This window comes from Papilio machaon, chromosome 15 (assembly GCF_912999745.1).
Source record: "Papilio machaon chromosome 15, ilPapMach1.1, whole genome shotgun sequence".
In the NCBI taxonomy this organism is placed as follows: domain Eukaryota; kingdom Metazoa; phylum Arthropoda; class Insecta; order Lepidoptera; family Papilionidae; genus Papilio; species Papilio machaon.
The window spans coordinates 3,044,687-3,069,576 of NC_060000.1; the positions used below are offsets into that span (position 1 = coordinate 3,044,687).

General features: G+C 32.9%; 3 protein-coding genes across 3 annotated transcripts; 1 reads left to right on the plus strand and 2 right to left on the minus strand.

Annotated features, from left to right (window-relative positions):
* Nucleotides 1-169: 169 nt before the first annotated feature.
* LOC106720961 (ATP-dependent DNA helicase PIF1) lies at nt 170-2,537 on the minus strand. Its single transcript, XM_014515767.2, has 3 exons — nt 1,633-2,537; nt 1,326-1,489; nt 170-1,235 (listed from the first exon to the last, which is right to left on the minus strand). Exons 1-3 carry the CDS (start codon nt 2,375-2,377, stop codon nt 240-242), a joined length of 1,905 nt encoding a protein of 634 aa, XP_014371253.2. The 5' UTR covers nt 2,378-2,537; the 3' UTR covers nt 170-239.
* Nucleotides 2,538-10,676: 8,139 nt separating this feature from the next.
* Nucleotides 10,677-12,191, plus strand: LOC106720965. Its single transcript, XM_014515772.2, has one exon. It carries the CDS (start codon nt 10,965-10,967, stop codon nt 11,901-11,903), a length of 939 nt encoding a protein of 312 aa, XP_014371258.1. The 5' UTR covers nt 10,677-10,964; the 3' UTR covers nt 11,904-12,191.
* An 829-nt stretch (nt 12,192-13,020) lies between these two features.
* On the minus strand, nt 13,021-24,570 carry LOC106720932 (zinc finger and SCAN domain-containing protein 2). The gene is made up of 14 exons (XM_014515737.2): nt 24,094-24,570; nt 23,564-23,809; nt 22,712-22,875; nt 21,917-22,088; nt 21,456-21,596; nt 21,035-21,121; nt 18,826-18,937; nt 18,164-18,389; nt 17,634-17,739; nt 17,157-17,277; nt 15,932-16,090; nt 15,173-15,335; nt 13,742-13,837; nt 13,021-13,301 (listed from the first exon to the last, which is right to left on the minus strand). The coding sequence occupies exons 1-14, from the start codon at nt 24,347-24,349 to the stop codon at nt 13,260-13,262; spliced, it is 2,091 nt and encodes a 696-aa protein (XP_014371223.2). The 5' UTR covers nt 24,350-24,570; the 3' UTR covers nt 13,021-13,259.
* Nucleotides 24,571-24,890: the final 320 nt, after the last annotated feature.

A 24,890-nucleotide genomic window follows, 5' to 3' on the forward strand; every position in this document is an offset into this window, starting at 1 on the left:
TTTTTTTTTTAAGTTAGACAAGCCATATCTATTGTACTGTATCCTATATTACTAAATATCTTCTGATTAGATATAAAATTTTTGATTGCATTCAAACCTCTCCATGCTTGGAAAGTGCCTACATTCTCTAAGGAGTTTAATTTTATAAACTAACCTAAACAGATAATTCTTCAAAATTTAATTAATAATTGTTTTATTGTAGCTGTCAAATGAATGTAAAATTGGCCTAAAAACTATTATTATTTTCTAGTCATCTGCTTTTGTAAAATTTCTCTAAGTTTTAATTTTTTATTTGTCTTATCAGACAATGGTCTGCCTAATGGTATTATTTCCATGTGCTGTAGACGTCGCCTGAATCTTTGGTAAAATTCGAGGACATTTGGGTCCGCCCATACATGTCTTGAATCAAAGTCTAGCACTCTCAATGTGTCTAGACTTTGTGCTCTACTCAAAGCTACATATGCTTGGCCAGCTTCAAATATCTTGGATAGAGACATCTCTACACAATCCAAAGTTAAACCTTGTGATTTATGGATAGAAAATGCCCAAGCTAAGTTCAATGGAATTTGTTTCCTACACAACAATGTCCCACTTGAGTTCTTAACATACCATCTTTCTGCTCTTGCAGTATATTCCTTTTTGTTTTTAAATCTCACAACAGGCAATCCTTCATCAAATCTGACCACAACACCTCTGGCTCCATTAACTAGACCTGCATTAACATTGATGTTTTTCAAAAGCATCACTTGTGCTCCTATCTTAAGCACTAACTTTGAAGGTGCAATAGTTTGATTGTCCAACATGTTTGTTGCATTATCACTGTCTTGTGAAGCAAATATTTTCTCCTCTCCACTGAGATCTCTTAATTTTGAATTATTTATCATTTTAGAGTCATTAGTATGTGAACACAACCTAGTTGCTAATATTCCATCACTTTCAATTTTTTGTTTAGCTGTACCTAATAAACGATCACTAATTTCCATAGTAACACGGCCTATCCTTATACTATTTAATATAGTTATAAATTCTTGATCAGTCTGTCTATGTATTTCCTTCAGTTCAAAACAGAGTTCAATACATTTATCCCAGCATGGGGATTGAAAGCAAAACTTCTTTGCATTTTTGCTCTTGTCAACAACAGGGGGTAGTTGCAAGAAATCACCACATAGTATTAATTGTATGCCTCCAAATGGCTTATCATTTTTTCTGACATACCTGGCCACTGCTTCAAGTTTCTGAAAATATAACATTGTTTTAGCAAATTGTATTTAATCAAAAAATTTAAAAAGCAATACCAATAAAAATTATGCAGTAACTAGGTATACCTCAAAGAATGCCCCATCAACCATTGATATTTCATCTATAATGAGATGCTTGCACTTCCTCCATTTTTGAGCAACCAGAGGCAACTTGGTTGCTTTTTGACAAAGATTTTCTAAAGACCCACTGCCATCACCTATACCGGCAAATGCATGAAGTGTTGTTCCACCTGTATATAAAAAGAAATTAAAAAAATACTGGGGATTCAGTGTTAAATGTTTTTCGGAAAAGTAGATTATAAGTGGATATTTCCGTTTCATTCAGAATAATTATTGGAATAAAAATAAAAATAAAGAGAACCAAAAATCATACCTATATGACATGCTGCAACTCCTGTAGAAGCGGTGGCCACTGTTACATCAGGTGGCAGAGCAGTTACAATTCTCTTTAATAGAAAACTTTTGCCAGTGCCAGCTGATCCAGTGAAGAATATGTTTTTACCACTAAGACAAGCTTCTAATACCCTCTGTTGTTCACTATTCAAAGTACCCTGACAACTCAAAGGTGATGGTGAATATAATTTCTTGGGCTCTGGACCTCTACTTTCTTCCTGGGCTTTTCGTTTCCTTGGTGGAGATGGAGTTGTGACAGTGGCTTTACTGATCTTATTTTTAGCATTATGCATATCAGCCACTGTTACTGGACTAATCTCTTCAAAAGCTTGAGCCTTACCACTTAGTAATTTTGCTCTCATAGATTGTTTAGTTGTAGTTGTATGATTATCCTTATCACCAGTCATCTTGATAAACATTGTTCGAAGAAATGAAACGAGGTTCGTTGGAGGTGCATTAGAAAGGAACAATGTACAACCAACCTCTTGAAACTTAATACTAGCTTTTCCTTCAGCCATGAACTTTTTAAAAACATTGATACCTTTCAATCCTAGTCGAATTGCGGCATGTTTATCTGTAGTAATCTCCATAAATATCTCACGAAATTCGTTTCGAATCAGTCGTAAAGAAGCAGTCTTATGATTTACTTTTCTAATAATCGAACCTTCCGGTGTAGTCCATTCTGCAGTCACTGCACACGATAAAAAAGTTTCTCCTTTGTCCATTTTCACTTATTAATTTAGCTTCATAATTTAGAACTTACTTAGACTATAAAGATATTCTTAACCTAGTATCACAAAAGATTGATAAATAAGCGCGAAGTTTTGACGATTTGACATTGACAATTCGTTCTCTCGCCATTCGTCACTCCTGCGCATCACAGAATAGGACCAAGTATATAACTCAATCTGTAGATTATTAAACGAAATGTTTTTAATGAAAAACGATTCGCAAAACATTAGTAATTAGGTATATTCCTTTATAATAAGTATTTATTTTCAGTTCAAGTCTTTAGATTGTTTTTTTAACAAGCAAGCAATTCAAGAAAAAAAAAAGACTGACTGAATAATATCTGTATACAAAGACACCATTATTGTATATGTATACATATCTTGGTCGTGTAGGTAAAAAAACTCATACGGTAAACTTTATAAAATGCGATTATTGTACTACAGAATAAGCTTTGAGCTAGAATATTAATTAAAAATATGTAAAATATAGAGGATTTATTTTTTAATTTAAAAAGACACACTATAAGAAAACCGCAAAATTATTAATATCCTTGCCAAGCAATCCCAATCTTAGTTTTTGAAATCGACTGTTAATTAACAATAAAACATTTTAAAGCAATTAAATTTAACAAATAGCATAACCGAATATTCCTTTATTATATTTCACTGCCGGAGACAGTCTGTCACTGAGGCGACGGTTAATAATTCATCGCTGGATCGTAAAAGCGGCTAAAGATAAACAGTCTGTCACGAGTAAACGTAAATAGGTACTATAATGTTTTCCTTGGAATATTTTAACTGTTTGCTCCATCATTTAGGTCTATAAGTACCTAAACGGACCACGATAAGCGTTCAAGACACTACGAGTTTCAATGATAACATAAAAACTTGAAGTTATACGATATCAATATTTAGATTTCATGGCCCCATAATACATTGTTACATATTTCGTATTAACTCGTTCTCTGAATATGCATTATTGAATCCGGTGCGGAAATTACTCCTTATTAACTTTAATTCTTTCATCAGTGTATTTGTATTTTCGGATAATTGCCGATATAAGTGTATTTTCTTTGAACGCGACCGCTCGTGGTGTTGATATGTTTAGTAGCGGCTTCCGTTCAAATTTCGCGTAAAATAATCCATGAAATTAATAAAATGTTATTGTACTATATAAAAGCCGCAATGAAACATTGGAATATATTTTAATAGCTATAGTTATCTTTTATAGTTATATGGAAGATATTCCAATGTTTCAAAAGTTTATTAACCTTCTCGATTACCCCACAACGTGACGTTTCTCTTTCCGATTTCCGATTCCGATTTTCAGACGCTTTAATTGTAAAAAATTTAGATAAAAATGTAACTTAATTATCATGATGATTAGCCAGAAACGAAAAAAATAATAATTGATATAAACCCAGCATATTTATGTCGAAAACCTATGTTAGTACCCGTCGTTTGCGAGTAGGTATCTTCTTTATTATTCCAATCATCTATCTGGTATGTCTATGCATTTATATGCAGGGTTCTAATTCTAACAACAGTCACTTGAAAGAAAATTTCGTTATAAATGGAGCCTTGAACAATCAAGAAAGTAAATGTTTTCCACGCTCTGCTTTACATTAATTTCTCCTCTCCTCTTGTAACGTTTGTTTTGTATACATTCATTAAATAGAATTTTTGAATAATTCACTCACTAGATATGTTTGTCGGTATCATTAAAGCGATGTTGAACCAGTTAAAATATACAGAAATTGAACGATGACCTCATATGTCATTCGGCATCGGGGTTTGGTTAGTGTCACGGTTGGCCTTTGAAATATGGCGCGTTATAATGAAATCCTCAGCACTGCGTCTGGTCCCGAGTCCCTCGTGACGTCACGCGTCTGTTGGAAAGAGGTTTTATGCAAAGCTCGCTGCCATATAACACTTGCCTTTGTGAATGGATCGTATTACAATTTGCGATTGAACTAATATTTTTATTATCAATGTGATATTCTCGGTATTTACAGTAGCAGTATTAGCAGAATAAATTATTCATATATTTAAATAGCAACAAGCGGTGCTTAAGGAGGACTCACGAAGGTTTTATGATTGTCATTATTTGTAGAACGTTATTTAAAAAAAATACATATTTTAGTAATAGATTACTAGTATAGGTTATTTTTTTCATTTTTTATTGGTTTCTATTTTTTTAATACATAGGCGTTAGAATGACAATAAAATTGTAATGCAATAAAAATCTTCTATTTTTTTATCATAAAATAGAATTTTTACGATAGATAACACATTCTAGAAATAAATAGAAATTACTATACTAAAGGGCAAATTTGAAAGAGTAATAGTTTCTTAGTAAAGTGTACCAAATACAAAACCATAAACATTATGGGGTAGTGAAGAGCTGTCTTCGCTGGCCCTGATAAAAGCTCTGTTGATATTAAACTGAAATGAAAGATTTTTATAGATTAATTAGATATAAATTAAGTACTGTATACGCAATAAACTACATATTATTTAAAAGTTTTCTACACTTCAGATTACCTACATATATCATATTTAAAGTATACGTTCTCAGTGCAGTAAATTGCAATTTGCCGTTTATTTAAGGTAAGACCGAATTGTCTAACTACCTTTGAATAGTATTTTGGTCACGGATGTATCGAGCCATGCTAAATAGATATTTCCGTCGACATATTACTTGCAAAGCTTTCATCTACGTTCTACGGATAAGATATCTCTTACAAGATTTCATATTTCCTTTGCACTTTGTCATAGTATGTATATAGTATCTAGGTTATATTATAATTCTGCATAGCTTTTATTAATCTACGCACAGAACTTTATGTTGGCTGGTGAGAAATAAATTAATTCTCGTTAATATTAAAAAAATATGGCTTGAACTCTTATAAAACATTACTGTTGTGACTTTGGTACTTTTGTATCTAGGCAATGTACGAAAGACTACGCAGGTATAGATAAAAAATATATGTCCAATAGTCGACTTAACATTTAAGTAAACTAAAAGCAATAATAGGTATACGAAAGCAAGGTTATTTAATTTCCAATTAAAAATGAGATTATTAGTGTGACTTGATAAGAATACTAAGATTTTAGTGAGGTTAATTCAGAGAGCGTAATTAGTTGGCATCGTTCCTAGTAGGCAGGAATGTCTTGCAGTGCATCGGACATCTGCTGAAACAAAACAATTCGTGTGAACGCCGGACAATACAGGGTGACGCTACGGTTACGAACTATGCAGATCTCATTAGGAAAGTCCTAACGAAGTCCATTTCTAAGTTTCTTTTTTTGAGTGTTAACACTCGTCTGCGTATAAACACATATTTTGTGTAAGTTTTGATTGGAAACATAATTTGAAAATAATTTTTTTTTAATGTTGAATGGGAAGAGAAAAATATCGTGTGGCGTACATACCTAGTTATTAATAGAAACCAACCTTTCTACAGATAAAAAATAACAACGTTCTTATTTTCAACGGAACGAAATTTATAATATAAAATCCATAATAAAAACAATTATACCCCATAGACTATCGTAATCGGATTACATACAAGCACATAATATTTAAATATTTATGCAATTTGTATAAATTCAAAGAAACTATTTTAAACCTGGAGTAGGTTAGGATCAAGTATCTCTTAAAGTATAACGATTAAAGTTCCTTTATTTTAATAATAAAATTATTGAATTCTGTGTATCTCGATTATCCACAGTTCTCTATAAACTATGGTTGCTGGTTTGTCGTCGGCATCACCGTGCAGAGCGCCACACATGCGTCGCATCTGTGCGCGGCTCGCCGGAGGTGTACCCTGAAAACTGTATCTATAGTACAGTCCTTTTTATCGTATTTACAAGTCATCGAAATCTTTACGTTTATTTCTATTTTAAATTGCTATAATTTGGTCAATCCTACTTAAATAATAGAAATAGAATAATTTCAATTGTATTAGAGAGTCCTGGAGAAGAACTTGGTGCAAGTTTTGTATAAATATGATACTCAAGTATTTTTAACATGCTTTATAAGTTTTTTTTTTTGCATTCAAGTTAATTTTATTTAGTTTTATCGGGAAACCTCATAATCCATGATACCGCTAAAAAACCAGACACCAGCATGGCTGTTCTAAACTTTAAGTTTTTAAAATAGAAATTACACAAAAAATGAAAGAAATATAAGATTTTTATAGTAATTCAGAATAATAGATAATGCAACGAATTATTTAAATATGATTAAAGCTCATTAAGTAACTAGAACATAAAAAACAAACAACACATTCACCATACTTTTTAACTGCCAGTAACAAGAGATATTATAAAAAACAATTACACAAAAGCACATTTCTCTTGAAATCGTATTAGAAAACAAGTTGTAACAAGCTTCGAAAGGCCATCTGTTACAGTTCACCACAGGTGTTTGGCATAAAGATAATAGCATTAGCGAATTACTAGTTAAAAGAACAATAGGCGTTATCAAGTAAACAGGTATTAAAGAAGACTGGGCTATGGATGCGGCGCACGTGTGACGTATTTTCCTCTGAGCACAGCTGCGGAGGCCTCGCAGATGTTTTATGGCACTGAACATTTCCAAGACGTTTTATTATTTATTACGATATTGCCGTTTAGAACCTAATCCCTGCTTTTTATTATCCAGGAGAAACAATGGTCATCGGGCGGCGTCCACTAACTATTTTTGGCATGTTGCGCGCAGATGCGGCGTCTGTCGGCGTGGGAAAGTGGCTCAGTATTGTTTGAGGAAAGGTTTGACCAAAGGCCATTCTAGAACCATACTCAATAAATATAAATATAAAGTAAAAAGCAAATTTCATACCCCAATTAGTTACAAAGAGACCACAATAAAATAAAATAATAAAAAAAACTATACAGAAATGTCTCAAAAAAGAGGATTTAACATCTTGATGAATTCGTTTGTTTTGTAAAAAAGTACATTTAAAATAAAAAAAATATTAAGATACATGTAAGTACATCATGTTTATATTCAGAAGCTAGTAACCCAAATGTTTTGAATTAATAAATAAATAACCTGCAAACCAAAAAAGATGTTAACAAAACATTATTTGTTCACAAAAGTTATGCACTAACAAGTATGTGCGTTATCTAAAGCAGGTGTCACTTACAACCGCAAACACTGAAAGTTTGAAAATAAACCACAGCGTCGTAAAACTCTTAACAAAATAAACTTAGCGAGGCGTTAATCTCTCACGGCTAAAACATCTGTACATGCCACCAACAAGGGGATGAATACTTTGTCTTAAGCTCACATTAGTTGGGATTATTGCTCATTGATGGTTCTTTATAACGACGATTAAATGCAATTACTATATATACCGAGAAAAATTATAAATGTTATAGTAAGACCTTGTTGCATAAGCTTATGATAGAATAATATACCTCCATAATGTTCTAATTCTTTGTAATCTATGTAAATAAATTTATGTTTGAAAATTACGCTTTAAGTTAATGAAATAAGAACAAAAACTTAGGTTTTGTGTAGGTTGTACACCTTAACCTTAAAACTTGCAAGCTGAAGCTTAAGCTTTTTACGTTACTTTTTAATTAGAAACTTATTCTAGTATCTTCACGAGCGAAAAAGATTAATAGAGCTTAGTTTCAATCTGAAACTGCGTACAAATGAAAGGCGGCGCGTTTGATTTAACCAATAGATATACCTATTTTTTGTTATATTCCACCATGTATGCGGTTCATTCATACAAGGTACTTAGCTTGTAGACAGGGTGTTCTCCCTTATCAGTTACTGTGTCATTAACGAGATGAGAAAGAAAAGATAACGGTAAGAGCATATTCTGTTTATGAATGAAACCAAACCGCCAATACCGCCTCGCTTCGCAGATGTCGAGCATGACTCATTTTGGATCCGGCCCTGGGTACTTTAAGCCATTTAAATCTATCGCGTCTGTTCCATTTTCGAGAATTTCCAATGTTATTTTAGGTGAGCAGATTTTATACAAAATTTACTATTCTTGAAATATAATATCAATGTTGTGTTAAATTCAATGTTGATTTTGAGTTAAGTTGTGCCAATTTTAAATGTAAGAAAAATGAACCTTGATAGCATTAATCTATGATAGTCCGTAATACGATTTTTATTCTAAAATAAAAATTATTAAAAATCATCACATTTCTGTGACTTGTTATGGGTTTGTTAGTGGGCTGTATAATACCTCTAGCAAGACGGGCGAAACGACGGACAAAGGTTCAAAACTACTTCGAAAACTATTCCCGTTAATAATACTCTTTTCTATGATATAAACTTAATTATAATACAGTCAGTATTATAATTAAGTTTAGATCAGTATCAATTCGCTTGTTTTGCCAACGTACACAGTAAATTTATACACAAACGATAAATTATTGTGGGTACTTTTAAACTATAGAACTAAAATAATTACGTACTGAAAATTTATTTTTATAGTAACTTTCAGAAAGCCGCGGGTATCTCGAAGGGATATTTAAGATACCTGACGTAAGGATATGCTCGGAATGAACGAGAAACGATAAATAACGCGCCAACATCGTTCATGTCGCGGTGGGTGATTGTAACCAAAATACACCTAACACACCCCTTACAGTAAACTTATTAACGATGGTATTTTGATGCAAATAAATCTGAAATCGAAATATTACTGCTGCGGCATTTTACCGAACTATTACATCCATCAAACAAGTAACGTAAATAACGATACAGCCGCTACATAAGTCCAATTGTAAGGTGTATTTGTTTGAATGCAACAAACTTAAGAATTGATTAAACGCATGAAAGTGTCATGTTTATTGTGAAAAAAAAACAGTCGAATTAATAACCTCCTTCTTTTTGAAGTCGGCTAAAAAGGGATAGAAATAAACTTTAGCTAAATATGACTTCATAACGTCTGGAATCTTTCGATCATTGCTCAAGACGTTATAGGTATCTGGCTATACGAATATTTTGTTATTTATTTGTTTGTTTGCATTGAATAGGCTCCGAAACTACTGAATCGATTTGACAAATTCTTTCACTGTCGGGAAACTACACTATCATCACGTGACATAGGTATACTAGATAAATATTACTAGATTTTTTAATTCCGCGCGGACAAAGTCGCGGCAAACTGCTAGTCGCGAATAATCTCTTACAACAATACAACAGAAAAATGGATTGATATACTAGTAATGTTAGCTCAACTATCGCTTGTGGAGGTCAATAATAACAAACAAAACTTTGAAACTAAATAAAAACGGCCACGTCGGTTGAAATACGTTCAAATCATAGCATCGTCTTTTTGAAATATACAGACGGTATCAGGTGCCATTGGACAGAAGCTTTTACGTACAGACAGACAGTGATATCTTGTATTTATTGACAGGTGACGGGAGCAATCAACATAGATAGCGTTCGTATACACGAATTTTAATTAAGAAAATCTCTTGGCGCGCTCGTTCCCGACTTTGCATTAAAAGTAATCATGGATATCTAATATACAGTTCCGTATTATTTAAAAGCAGTAAGAAAAAGTTATGAATATTTTATAGCATAAAATAATATAAGATTTTTTTTGACAACCATAAAACAAACTGTTACGAAACTTTTCCTTACTCATCTGATATGCTTCAGATAGAACTCTTAATAGCCGATTTCGAAATATTTATTTTCGCGTAATTTTTAACTCGAATTGGCAAAAATTATTGATTGAAGCGCGAAATCTTACCTAGCTAATTTTTGAATGGAAAGTAACTCCCCGTAAGTGATTCGTAAACCTGTATTCGATTGCTAAATTGGATTGTCTATTTAGTTTACTTACACTATTCCTAAAATGATTATTTTCAAACTTATAGGACGATTACCAGAGCTGTAAAAATGACAGATCCTGTAACATTGTACAGACCGTGTTTAACCGTGAGCGGCAGAGATAAAGTAATTAAAATATTTATAATATGAGTAGATGTGAAGGCATCATCGCGGTGCGGCCGTGGGATCGAACTTTGTGGTCCGATTGCGTCAAAGATATTTTTAGTATGGCGGCGACAGGACGACGCGACTGCACAAAAAAATTTCAAGCAAGGGTGGCGCCGATTCCCGCCTTACCTACGTGTCTCAAGTTTCAATATTGGAAACAAATCTAAATATGTATCATACAATAATTTAATATCGTGATTTGTTATTAAAAATATACGAATTATCTATTCGTATTTAGGTGAAGTTCGTCTTTAATGAATACTTTCAAAATAAATATAAACAGATATAATATTAATGTGTAGATAGACAGTGATCGATTACTTTTGCTACGGTGCAATAACATAGATGTCTGGCGGGCAGGATGCACGCTCACCGATGCGATCGGCCATGGCGTCCGTACGTACATAACTATACCTACGACATTATATAGAAGCAGTAAATATGGATGGAAAATGATGGACAAGATAAACACAAACCGGTCAACGATCGACGTGGCTTCACTACGTCCGTCCTCGTCGCACCCGAAGGATTACAAAGGCGCGGGTGGGGGGCGGCGCGCTGGGCGGGAGGCGCTTACCCGTCGCAGTGGAGATGGTTATTTTTTGTGCGTTGTCAATGAAGGCACGGGTAGGGGCGGGCCGACTCAGGATCTCTCAGTCCCTAGCCGCACGCGACCGCGACAGCCACGCGCACGAGCACATGCCGAGCCTACCACGAAACATGAATTACGACGGCTGTGATAGAATAGTGCCCATCAAACGCGAGGAGGATCCCGATTGCCGGGATGACGACGATTACTATCGATACGTGCCCGTCGAAGTGAAAAGACACGACCCACAAGCATTCGCGCCATCCTCGCCGACACACCTAATGGATTTGAGCAACGGGATCGAAAGACCGGTGCTCCAGCAGGCTTGGCCCACCAATGTCATATTCGACAGCGAGGACCGAGACTACCAGCAGCCGCAGTACCCGCCGTACGACCAGCTCTACATGGCCGATCAGAGACAAAGACAATTACCTCGGACGTTCTACTTCGACGATTCCAATTCCCAGGATAGAGTGAACGGATTCTACGAAAACAACGAGGCGGCGAAGATCGGGGAAACATCGTACAGGGCATCGACCGAGGAACGGAGCGATGACAACGACGAGCAGAGAAGACCGAGGAAGCGGTCCTCGAAAGCGTCTAGAAAGAAAACGCAGTCGTTCGAGGAGATGCAAATGCAGCGGGTTATGGCGAATGTGAGAGAGCGGCAAAGGACGCAAAGCCTAAACGAGGCGTTCGCCAGTTTGCGGCAAATCATACCATCACTGCCGAGCGACAAGCTGTCCAAGATCCAGACGCTGCAGCTGGCGACGCAGTACATAGAGTTCCTGTACCAGATCCTGTCGAGCAGCGAGTGCACGACGAGCGAGGGCGGCAGCGAGGCGGGCAGCGAGCACGGCAAGTACCTCGCGCAAGACAAGCTCAGCTACGCCTTCTCCGTGTGGCGAATGGAGGGCGAGTGGACAAACGGACAAACGTGATACTAGATATTCTAAAGACGTTGATTATATTCCATATAAAGATTGTTAATTGATTATTTTGTAAGAAAGTGAAGTTTTAATTGATAGTTTTAATTAGCGTTGTAAGTTGCACGTTGTGATAGTTCTTGTAAGTGCATAAGAAATATCAAAAACTAAATGAATGTGATTATGGAACAAGTTAAGACATCAAGTAGTGAGTAATTGTAAATTTATAATAAAGATATACAGCTGTATACCAAAAAATATGACTAATTGTACTTAATTGTAATGTTGTAAAACATTTTTATGGACCAAATATTAAATAAAAACTTGTTTATTGCCAAATCGACTGATATTTTAATTATTGTACAAATAATTTCATAAAATGTGTACAAATCGACTAGTTGGTCGACTTATCAATTTTAGGTGCGCTGGAGCTTCGAGATTTTATACCTATCTCATATTTTTACACAAGCTCTATTTATCGCGCGGATCGTTACGCTAGTGAAAAGGGGGTTTTAAAAGGTATTTTTGTATGTAAAAAACTAAACATAATAGTATTGTCTGAACACTAGTATATGTATAAAATATCAAATTAAAAATGAGTTATTACTTAAAAATTTGTTTACTAACTACAATTATAAACATGATTTAATTCCATCGATGTAACAAAACAAATCTTATCATCGATTTCCCTCGTACCCGACACCTTTAGTACAATTATTCAATCTTATTCAACTATACATTATTATAACCTAACTAAAGTATAATTCTACTGTCGAAACATATTTACTGTGAGAACAAGTTTTTATATATTTTTTTCGTTACTGCATACTCACAATTATTTAATACCTTATGTAAAAAAACATTTCACAAATTCGTTTTGGCATTTAACCATTTTTTATATATATTTTAGTCTAATACATAAATCACATTAGGCATTATTATAATTCATAAATCAACGAATAAGTTTTATTAACAATAATATAAAAAATTATGTATAGAAATAAAACAATTTGATAATTGAGATTTTATAATACGACAGCTTTATCTGGCCCGGTGTTAGTTTTGTCAGAAAATATATTATAAAACCTACATAAGTCTAGAAAATTACAAAAAAAAAACATTTTTTGACATTAAAAATTAGCTCACTCGCATAATTTATTAAAACTTATTTTCACCGGGTCAGATAACATTGTCGGTTTATAATACTGTGAAATTCCACTGCACCGACACTTGTATTGACACACATTGTTGTCTCTCTTATTTCAAAGAGGATAAAAGAGATAACGATATAAGTGCATCGACAGACGAAAGTCACAGTAACAAAACAATATATAAAAGAAATTCCATCTATTCCAAATTCAGCAACATTGGTTAAGGAATTATCATCTCGGGCGCATTCGAATCAGTTTCAATCTGGAAAATAATAAAAGATATTTATTTTTTTAACTTATTTATTTATTTTTTATTTCCCACACAAATGCGGTAACACAATTCATTAATCTGTGATGACATAAAATTGATCAATCAGTTTTTTAAATTACATAAATTTCAGTCTTAATTCTTTTTATTTAATGTTCAATTAAAATAATTCAATAAAGTTTAATTCTATAAAAATTAAATCTTAATTTCTCATCATATAGCACTCTACTCTGAAACGCAATGGCGTTGAAAAACCGACGCATCTTCAACGCACTGCAAACGCAACATCCGTGTGGCATATCTTTTAGATCTTGTAGTACAAGTGTCTTATGGACAATGGACATGCGAAGTCACAAGAAATTATCCAAGACTTAAAGCGTACTTATTAGCCTTTTTAAGGGAGCAAGTTATATTTCAGAAAACAAGTTTCAAACCTCTGGAGACAATTGTTTGTCAAGACCAATAACAACCAAGTCGTCGTCTGCTTCGCCGTCCTGTACTCGAATCGTCCAATCGTTTTTCACATTGATCTACGAATAAAAACACATTTTTAACCATCATTTCTAACTTTAAAAACATTAATACGACACTAGTCATCAAACGACATACTAGAGTTTTATAGGGTCAATATAAATTATAAGATTTTATGTAATTAAATAGTTTAGTGTAAGTTATTTTCTTTTGCCGTAAATTTCATACAAAAGGATATCGTCGTTTTGCGTCATCAGTGGAACTCGACGTTAAAAATGTAAAAACATACAAAAATACATTTATCAGTTGTATTTTTTATTCTAACCTCAAGTTTATTATAATTTCACGAATAATTTTAACTAATGCAATTTTATCTTCACTTTAAAAAAATCGTTAAGCTTAAATTAGTATGTTTTGATAATACAATAATATTTTCTTATCATAACAGTAGTCCGTCAAAATCTATTTCTCGATAATGGAAGCGTACGTAAATAAAAATTCTATAAACATCTCAGAAATAACGTCGGCGACGCGGGGGGTACGACATATGTTAACGATTTCATTTTAAACGTGAACTGAATTAAAAGTTTAATTAAAACATTTCAAAACAAAATTTACTGACAACACATGAATAATAAACGATTCATCACCAAAAAAACAGATCTAAAAGTCCAAAAACGCGCAACGCAACCCCGAGTCCGGATACAACAGTTCATCAAAACATTTTTGTTAAAACAGTTGAAAAATAACGCAAGTAATAAAAAGATGTTGAATTCTTTCACTCGCGGTACATTTTCCAATGACTAAACACTTAATTACCACAATCAAAAGAGTTGCATCTTTATATTTTATCTCCATATAACAGGGATTGTGAACCAATCGCCCGCAACAAAAAACTTTGGACACGTCACTAATCATAAAATTAATTATATACTATGAAAAAAGCGTGAATTAGGTATATAACATTAGGAGCCAATACTAGTGATCCCTCCAGTACGAAATATCACAAATCACAAAGTCAAAATAATTTGATGGCATGTCTATAAGCGTGGCATGTCATTAAATATTTCTTTAGAAAAATGGTACGTTGATAATTAAAGGTTCGCAACCCCTGCCATATAAGATCTAACTTAATTCGTATGTACCAACATACAGTTCAGTTAACATCATTTTCAAGATATTTGAACTAGTTTTTGTTCTCGGATTTTAACACGGATGAATATTTTAATGCGTAAAAATTTTTTTTTTCAATTTGGAGAACCTCAATGATGATTTAAATACGTGGTAAAGCAAGATTATGATCCAAGTTTCAGTTTTGATGGATATTAAAGGATATACAACATTTTCTAGTAAATAAAACGGTAGCTTTCTTAAATAAAATAACAATAACTCACCAGATTATTATCAACTGCGTCTTTATGCGCTTGCTTGATGTGGTCTTTTAGCGCGAAAGCCCTCGCGTAGCTCGCACCACACAGAGAACACGAGAACTTGAGAATGTTCTCTCGTAAATGCACCTCCGTATGCAGTCTTACAGCGTACAGGGATGCGAATGGTCTACGACAGAACGTTTCTATTACATACTAGCAATTGACATATGTAATTAATAATAAAAAAAAAAATAACATCTTTATACCTTAGGTATATGATTATAGAGAGCTTTCGTTTGATCGAACAATTTTTAAAATTGGTTTTATAGTTTTTGTGTCCGAAACAATCAAATAATCTACTAATGTTACTAATGTTACTAATATTATAAATACGAATATTTAGATGGATGGATGTTTGTTTGAAGGTATCTCCTAAACGCCTCAACGGATACTAGTTAGGTTACTCATTAGGTTTTTTTTTTTAATTTCGCAAAGACGGAGTCGCGGGCGATAGCTAGTAAATTATAATATATAATCCCTTTTTAGTACAGAAAATTTCGTAACGTCACTAAAGTGATAATAACATATGTATTACGAAATAAAAGATCAAATTTAATACTAATAGGTTCAAGCCCACTCAATATCGTTTAAGAATACATTAAGTTTAAGAATAATATAAGTACCTAGCGCTTGAGTTGGCACGTCAAACAAAAGAGATTTCTTATTCCCGATGTGCCAAAATAAATATTATCTACTTTAATATGTAGTTTAAAAAGTACTCACCGATTACACTGCGTACATGAGAAAGGTTTCGTGTGTGAGTTCTTGTGACCTGCGAGTTGAACGGACGTCTTGAAGGCCTTGGGGCAAAGCGGACATTTGTACGCCCGCACTTCTGAATGTGTTAGGAGGTGATGATTGTACACACTGTGAGCTTTGAACCTAGAGACAGTTTCTTATATGAAGATACGAAGTATGAGTTATGAATATAATGTCGTCTAGCTCATTCCCTTTTGAAAAAACAAAGATAACAATATCTTTTTGTACAGGTGTTTTGACAGAGGAATCTCACGGTTATGGAAACCGTATGGGTTGTGTTTTATAGATCTTGTTTTTGTGATGGTGTGACATTGAGAAAACTATCATGCATTCTGTGACGTCATAAGATTCACATGTTATGTTATTGTGCATGTTTACTAAGTACAACTACTTGGACTACTTAACAATAAGTTAAATTATATATATCTAATATATAAAATTCTCGTATCACAGTTTTCGTCACCGTACTCCTCCGAAACGGCTTGACCGATTCTCATGAAATTTTGTGAGCATATTCAGTAGGTCTGAGAATCGGCCAACATCTATTTTTCATTTTTTTTTAACTGCGCGCGGACGGAGTCGCGGGCGACAGCTAGTATATATATATGTACCTTACATCATAAATCAAGAATGAAATGAAAGTGATGAGATATTGAATACAGCATTAAAATAGCACATTTCTGTAATAATAAATTGAAACGTTTATAAAATGAAATACGATTAAGAGATGATAGATGCGATCGTAAAATTGAAATGTGCCGAAATGGGACATCGTATATATAGATATAGATATAGGCAATATTTAACTATCATAAGATTTCAAAGCGACACATGGCTTAAATCAATTCTAGTATGAAATCATCTTCTAAAAATAAAAGCTATTTTTTTATTATAGCAACATTAACGATGATTTTTAAATAATTAGAAATTGATACACATAAAACAATTATACTGCACAACATAATAATGCCATTTTAGACATTTTAAAAAAATACAGTCGAATCGATAACCTCCTTCTTTTTGAAGTCGGCTAAAAAGAATATTTAACATAACCTATATTACTGAAATAATTTTTGAAATCGATGCAATAGTTTTTGAGATTTATAGTTACAAACATATTTTTTTTATATACAATGATTATCTCTCTGTCTCTCTTTATAACATTAGTTGTAATACGTCATAGTGTTACCTCTTCCCGCACTGTGGGCAGGTGTAGGGACGCGCGCCGGTGTGCGTGCGCATGTGTAGTGTGAGACAGTACGAAACACGGAACGACTTGCCGCAGATCTCACAAGTATGCGGCTTCTCACCTAAAACATGCAGTATAGTTAAATTCAAAGTTTATAACTGCTCGTGGATAAGTACGAGCGCATGTGAGTGCCAAATGAGACCACTGCGGAATCTGGAAAGACACTGCATCTCTACGTCCTACAGATACCTAAAATTGTGCGAAGCGACTCGAACGAAATTTCGAGATGTCATAAAGTTTGGCAATAATACATTTTTTTTTATTTCTGCACAATCAATGGCTGTCGTAATGTGATGTTAAATAGTTAATAGCCTTTATTAATAACAATTTCAGAAAAAAGTCTGAAGTTTAGCTAGAATTCTGTTCAAACTTCGCAGCCTTATTATATCGACATGTGATGTAATAATTAATACATACCTGTATGAATTCTTTCGTGTTTAACTTTCTCATGTGGTCTAGCAAACTTTCTATTACAATATAAACACTTGTAAGGTAATGATGTATCTTCTTTTCCAGAGAAAACCTGAGTACAATAATAGTCATATATATGTATATATACAAGGAAAAAAGGTTTTACTTAAAAACTTCTAATCTATATTGAAATGAAATACTTCTATTTTAATATCTTTTAAAATGAATTAATAACTTTGTACCCTTTTTTAAGGAAGTTGCGCTAACGGATGTACTTGAATTTAACAAATTAATTAAACTTTTTACTCTTCAAATTATAAATAACTATGGTATAGTTCTTTTCAAATATCTTGGCGGTCCAAGATCATCGTGCTGCACAGTATCCCTCTTCGTATCAACACAACTAAAATTATTCTGCACGAGAACTCACGCGAACTAAGAGCCGCCAAGATATTTGAAAACTATTATAATTACTATCAGTAAGTTACCAAAGGAGGTTTCACTTTTTTGTTGCAGTAAATATTCCTTGTACTCACCTTATCTATATTATGTACATTCATATGCATCTTTAGATCCTGCATCGATTGAAACTTCTTATTACAAATGTCGCAGTTAACTTTGTTGGTGGGGTTCACGTGCGAGTTCTCGTGTATCTCTCGATAGTCTTCAGGTATCAGTTTGAAGCAAACCGAACAAACATACTTCTGTTCACTCCCCGTATTTCCTTCGAGTGTCTGTACCGGAGGCTCTATTGGACGGGACCTATTGACAACATTGACTTTACTGATCGTTTCTAAATACTATCGAAAAACTTGAATACTATGTTATGATCCCTTTTTATTATCTTTGTCCACATCTAATTTTGATTTGTATTATTGTATATAACGACTAAACTCAAAAGCGACTGAACCAATTTTAATTTTTTTCCATAAGAAAGCTACATTATCAGTGAGTAACATATGCTTTATTTATTACTAGATTTTTTATTCCACGCAGACGAAATCGTGGCCAAAAGCTAGCCTATAAAAAAATTGTAAACACATTTTTTTCCTGTACTTCTATAGCCTAACCAAGTACCTGAGTAAGGGGCGCCACAATCGCCTTATTTACATCACTTCTCGGAATAAACTGAATATGAATTTTTCCGAAATATTGCGAGGTTTTTTTACATTCCTGGTACAATATACTCTTTACTCACTTAACTGGATCATGCATTCGCTTGTGTAACTTTAATGACTTCCTTGTCGGGAATACTGTCGAACAAATATTGCATACAAACGTTGTTGGAACATCTACTATATTTACTTCATCTGGAAAAAAAATAAAAAGCATCATTCATATTGTATATTTATTAACCAATTGCTATCGCCAGCGACTCTATCCGCACGGAATAAAAAATAACATAAAAAGTAGCCTATGTGTTCTTTCAGATCTACAACTGTGCCAAATTTCTTCGAGATCCATTGATTCGTTCTGGTGATACATTCAAACAAACATCCACCCATCTATCCATCTATCAAAACATTCGCATTTATAACAGTAAGATAGTATAATTAAATTACAGAAGAAAAATCTAGGGTCCACGTGACCTGAATCAAAATCAAGAATCAGAAATAAACTATTACGTAAGATTATATTTATGACACGTTTTCAGAAATTTAGATTTTAGTGGCAGAAAGATGTATTGTTAAATAAAAGTAAACTACCTATAGTATCAAGTTTGCCCAAATTTGCAAAGAATTCCTCAAAAAAACGGTACCTTACAATTGTTAGTCGTTGTTGAAATTTCATAAGATTCAGATGCATGTTAAAGTATATTACGAGAGATCATCCACTTTATTATATCATGTCTGGGAATTTTCCAGAATTAATGACGGTCACAACTAGCAGTCAGTGGCTAGTATCAAAAAACCTCCCTTCAAAGTTTATGTCCAATAATGAACTTACGAGGATTATAAATCCAATTAGTAGAAAAGGGTAGATAAATAGATGAAACAATACTGTCATGCTCATTTATTTCCATACATTACAATTAAAACTAATTAAAAAATTAACTCTAAATATATGTACAAACTAAAAATCCCTTGTGATTTCAGATGATTCTTCTTGGTAGCAATGTAAAAAAATAAAATCGGGAACCTCTCACAGTTTCCAAATAATAAATAACAAATGTGTCGCTCTTCAAATTTTTACATGTAAATTAAAAATGCCAGTGAAACGTCAAAACAGCGGCTGAAGAATTTATCTCCATTTAAGAATTATTTATTAGACAGGAGAATCCGAAGGGAACGAGGTTCTGATCTTCTTTCTGACTACCATTTCATCTGTGTGCCAATCAGTCGAACTTCCTAAAGGGGAACAGAAAAATAGAGCACAATCAGAGTGCACTTTATATTGTGGCTAATGTTTGCTAAAAAAACTAACCATTGAATGAATTTATTTAAAGAAACAATATTGAAACTAGTTCAGACAAATTTAAAGTTAATTGATCAGACTTTAAAAAAAATATTTTGATCCAAGAAAACTATTAAAGTTATAATTTAAGCTTTCAAAACTATATTTTAACCTTCGTTTCGGATTCTTATTAAAATGGAATAAGCAAAAAATAATATAAAGTTATCTACCTAGTCTTGTTTTGTGCACTTTCATATGTGCTGTGAGGGACTTTAGGTTATCGTAAGCCACTGGACAGATCATACAAGGATATTTCACTGAAATAAAATAAATATCATATCAATTTGATTGTTCTAATATAGAAATTTAATATCAATGTATCATAAAGAAAATCCTCTTTTAATATAAAAAAATAAAACGAATCTTTATTTTTAACATCATATCGAATATGGAATCGATACTGGCGACACTAACAAATTTTTAAATATCGATATTCTCCTATCAATTATTAATAAAAAAAAACAAAAAAATACCGTGGAGGACCTCTTCTTTAGAGATCCCTTGATTATAAAAATAATTATAAATACTCATTACTACCATGAAGATACATCTATTGTATTTAATATTACATCACCAAACTATATCAATAGGAAGCAAACGAGCAAGCAGTTCATTTCATATGACCAAATTTAGTGACCAAAATTAGTCATACGATAGCTTTTCGCGGCGACCTCGCGATTATCACGCGTTGACGACTAGTTAACGCACAGTTGCCGAACAAGAAAGGGACGAAGATAAATAGCACACACGAGACATATTTCATTTATTTTGTAGTTTTATAACACTAAAAATTGTATATTTATGACCTTAGCACTAACTTAAGACGTATTAGCATAATATAAATACACCAATTTATCAACTAACAGTTAAAAGACCTTCAGACTGAGTGTATGAACCGAATTAATATCATACAAATTTCAATAAAATTAAATATAAATAAATAAAAAATATACCTGGCTTTGTTTTATGCACTTTCATATGTGCACTGAGTGATTTTTGGTTATCATAAGCAACTGGACAGAGCAGACAAGGGTATCGCACTGAAATAAAAAAAATATTTTATTTGGTATCAAAAAGAAACAAGTTCCGTAGAATTTCTCACTGGTGAAGAGTGGTGTACACCAAAGAAACATATATTTATGTGTTCTTTATAATTCCTTTATTAGAGTGAAAATATACCTTTTTAAGTCTTTAAGAATATACTGAACATCGGACAAAATCATTTTGAGGTTATCAGCCATATGTATATAATAATGTATATTAAGACAAAATAAAATATTAAGACAATAATGTTTATTAAGACATTGTCTATTATTTACATTGCAGTGATTTTGCTATTTTATTTTTTATTTTGTAAAAATGATTTATACTTACAAGCTTTACAAGGACGATTTTTAAACTCGGATAAAACTGAAACATGAACATTGCACAATGTGCATTTGTAAAATTTGATTTTATTGCCTATGGCTGTTTCCATTTCTTTTATCACAACTCTATGGTATGGCACATTTTTATCTGTAAATGAAAAAAATCATTATATATGATACTATAAATAAACTATGTAAGATATAACGTATTTTTTTGTGTATTTGTCTGCCTGCAACCAAAATGGCTAGTCTGAATTTGTCAGATCTTTTAATAGAATGTAGCTGATGTATGTCAGAGAAATTGGTCTAATGACATAGTAAAAATGTTTTGTTTAGTTGCTTATTTTAAACAATACATCATTTTAATTCTTTACTTCCACACTGACAAAGTCGCGGGCAAAAGCTAGCTCAAAATAATCGAATCATTAAACTGTTACAAATACATTATTTTGTATATAAATAGCTTACCAATCTTTTTCTTCCGAACCTCACTAGTCGCCGGAGTCTCAGAGGGTGTTTCAATAATAACACCAGCATCTGTAATCATCCGTCGCGATGTCTGCTTGTCATTGTCAATCTGTCTAATGTTATTCTCATCTGTATTTTCATACTCTAGTGCCATATTGCTATCTAATTGCTCCTAAAAATAAAGAATAATAAATGTATACAGTACAATCTCACTAATCCGGCACTATAAAAAACTGGAGGGTGCCGGATTATTGGAATGTTCGGATTACTGGGTTATACTGAAAAAGTCATCGGTAATAAATAAAATAAAGCATTTCATAGAGAGAATAAATGTATGTAATGTTTTATGGAACAATTGAATTAACATGTAGGCACATATGTAATTAACTAGTTTTGAAATAATTACATGCACCCTCCGTCCACGCCTCCCTTTCCCCTCTATATCTATGCTCTTTGGTCACACAGGTATAGAGGGGAAAGGGAGGTGTGGGCGGAAGGTGCCGGATTATTGGACGTGCCGATCTATCGAAGTGCCGGATTAGTGAGATTGTACTGTATTGTTATTATTACCTTTTTAAATGTTTATGTAAAAAAGTCAGTAATTAGTATATGTCTCATAATAGCATAAACAATTTAATATCATATAAGTCTGAAGATGAGGCCATTTGAGGCACATACTTGAGACATACACATATTTGAGGGCACATACTGTGCTTTAATTAAAAATCTACAGCATCATAAAATATATGTCTCTTTTTTATAAATATTACATTTTACTAATCATAACACAATTACCTCTACAACCACTTCCTGATCATTATGATAAGTTTGTATATGTTCTAGAACTGAAGAAAACGAAACGCCACATGTGTTACATGAATATAATCCATCATTATTTTGATCAGACACATTGTCAACAACTTCTGTTTGATTATCATCAATTTCCTCTACTTTTGGTTCTGAAAATAAAATACAATCAAATTTAAAATAACAAACTTCATTTAGTAGGTGATAAAATACATAATGCCTCTCAATGCTTGTTTGTAAACAATTGTAGAACCAGGCAAGTGTCATAGGTTAGTTGCTGAATTTGTACCTTCTATGTACCGCCAAAACATATCTTAACAAAAACCAGAATACTCAAGTATCGGAGAAACTAAATAAGACCAGTCTAATAAGAATAATTATGACAAGATTATTTAGACAGATGAGGTTTGTGTCTAGTAGGGTAATGGATGACTAAATTTTAAAGTGTTGCATTCAAGCAATTCTAGGATTTGTTGACTTTACTAATTTTTCCCTTTCTCTTACATATCAACGCTGGAAAGCGTAAATGCTGTAACCCCGAAAGTATGAACTGTACAGGAGAGCCAAAAAATCATAACTCGTGAGCTGATACGCCTACAAGCATGCGGTATTTAGCAATGTTGTGTAGTTTGTGCTAACCGATAATAAAATCATTATCGTTTGATAATGGTTGAAATTATTAACGTGTAAAAAACATATTCGCGATTTCAAGGGTTACAGCGTTTATGCTTTCCAGCGTCGATATGCAGCCAGCAACAGTGCTCTCTTGCATCTCATGCAACTCTTCTGACACTGGAAATATTGCATTTTTCTGCTTAAAAAAAATTGTAGAAAAATTACCTTCAACAGTCATAGATATTGTACCATCATTATTTTGTTTTACAACAGTACTGCCAGTGTTCAATAGTGACACATCATCCGTCACTATCATGTATCTATCACTACTGTCTTTAATGAGCCTTAGTTCTTGTCCTTGCGGAGTTTGCTTTATTTCATCTAATAACTCCACATAAACTGAATTCTCATTAGTTTCAACTTCTCCATTGTGAGATAATGAATTTGCTGTATCTATCTCTTCTATATTATCTGTGAACGAAAATTTTGTGTACAATTTATTAAAATAACACAGATTCAAATTATTTATGCTTCACTACTAATAAACTACATAGGTTAAGGCAGAGAAACCTTTATAACCTGTACTTTATAGTTACATGTATGTTGCTAACAACATAAGGTTCATAACAAGTTACTTGAATTTGTTGAGCTTGACTAGATAAACCTTGACTGGCTTGTCCATTGGCCCTTATTGCTGTCATAGATATTTTGAGTTAAACATGGGGTGGAAGAATAATATTTATATGTTTTATTACCTTGGCTATCTATTTCTGCATTGTCTTCATGCTTGTAACAAATAACATCTTTATCACAAGTATTGTCTTGTAAATTTACTTCTTGACATTCGTCTTGAGTCAAATGCTCTTTGAGGTGATCTAACGTCTCCAATTTATCTTGGCAAATTGGACAAGTTAAATTTGATAAAACGTTTGTTAAGTGTTCAATTAAATCATGCTTTGAATTAAAGGTTTGATTGCAACATAAAGGACAATGTATTATTACGTCTCCCATTGTAATAGTTCATTGACAGTAGCAAGCAAACATTGATTTATGCAGTGGTTACAATTTGACTCGATGTGTTATTTTGTAAACATAACAATTTCATTGCATCTTTACCAAGTGCTATGTTCAGTTTGTATCTAAATTCTCAACACAAATCCATTTTTGAGGAACTTCACAATTTAGGACCACCAACCACATTAATAAAATCTGTGCAATAGACAACTAGTACAGGTTATATTTAGGACTTCCGATTTACGACAGAAAATATACAGCTCTTGAAGTAAATTAAATGGTTCTTCACTCCTTCATTTAATAACTTCAATAATTATTTTATTTTATTGTAATGTTACAAAAATGTTTTTAAAGTATTGAATTTTTAATCCATATTTTTAACTTGCTTTACAATTTTAATTTAGAAGTCCATGAAATTAAATTAAACAAATGCAAAAATTAATTAGGGTATTTTCTTTTTTCGATAAGAGTAAAAACAATAAAAAATCGATAATTTTTAGAAGCATAGACATTACAGTATAAAAAATTTGACGAACAC

What these genes read in the sequence shown, in the direction of transcription:
- LOC106720965 (XM_014515772.2), top strand. Translation starts at nt 10,965, where the DNA reads ATGGTTATTTTTTGTGCGTTGTCAATGAAGGCACGGGTAGGGGCGGGC.
- LOC106720961 (XM_014515767.2), bottom strand. Translation starts at nt 2,377, where the DNA reads ATGGACAAAGGAGAAACTTTTTTATCGTGTGCAGTGACTGCAGAATGG. An exon ending in AGTTGCAGCATGTCATATAG is followed by an intron (nt 1,490 to 1,632) that starts GTATGATTTTTG and finishes TTTTATATACAG; the next exon opens with GTGGAACAACACTTCATGCA. An exon ending in TTGATGGGGCATTCTTTGAG is followed by an intron (nt 1,236 to 1,325) that starts GTATACCTAGTT and finishes TTATATTTTCAG; the next exon opens with AAACTTGAAGCAGTGGCCAG.
- LOC106720932 (XM_014515737.2), bottom strand. Translation starts at nt 24,349, where the DNA reads ATGGGAGACGTAATAATACATTGTCCTTTATGTTGCAATCAAACCTTT. An exon ending in AAATCGTCCTTGTAAAGCTT is followed by an intron (nt 21,122 to 21,455) that starts GTAAGTATAAAT and finishes TTTTTATTTCAG; the next exon opens with TGCGATACCCTTGTCTGCTC. An exon ending in TCATGTACGCAGTGTAATCG is followed by an intron (nt 15,336 to 15,931) that starts GTGAGTACTTTT and finishes GTTCTGTCGTAG; the next exon opens with ACCATTCGCATCCCTGTACG.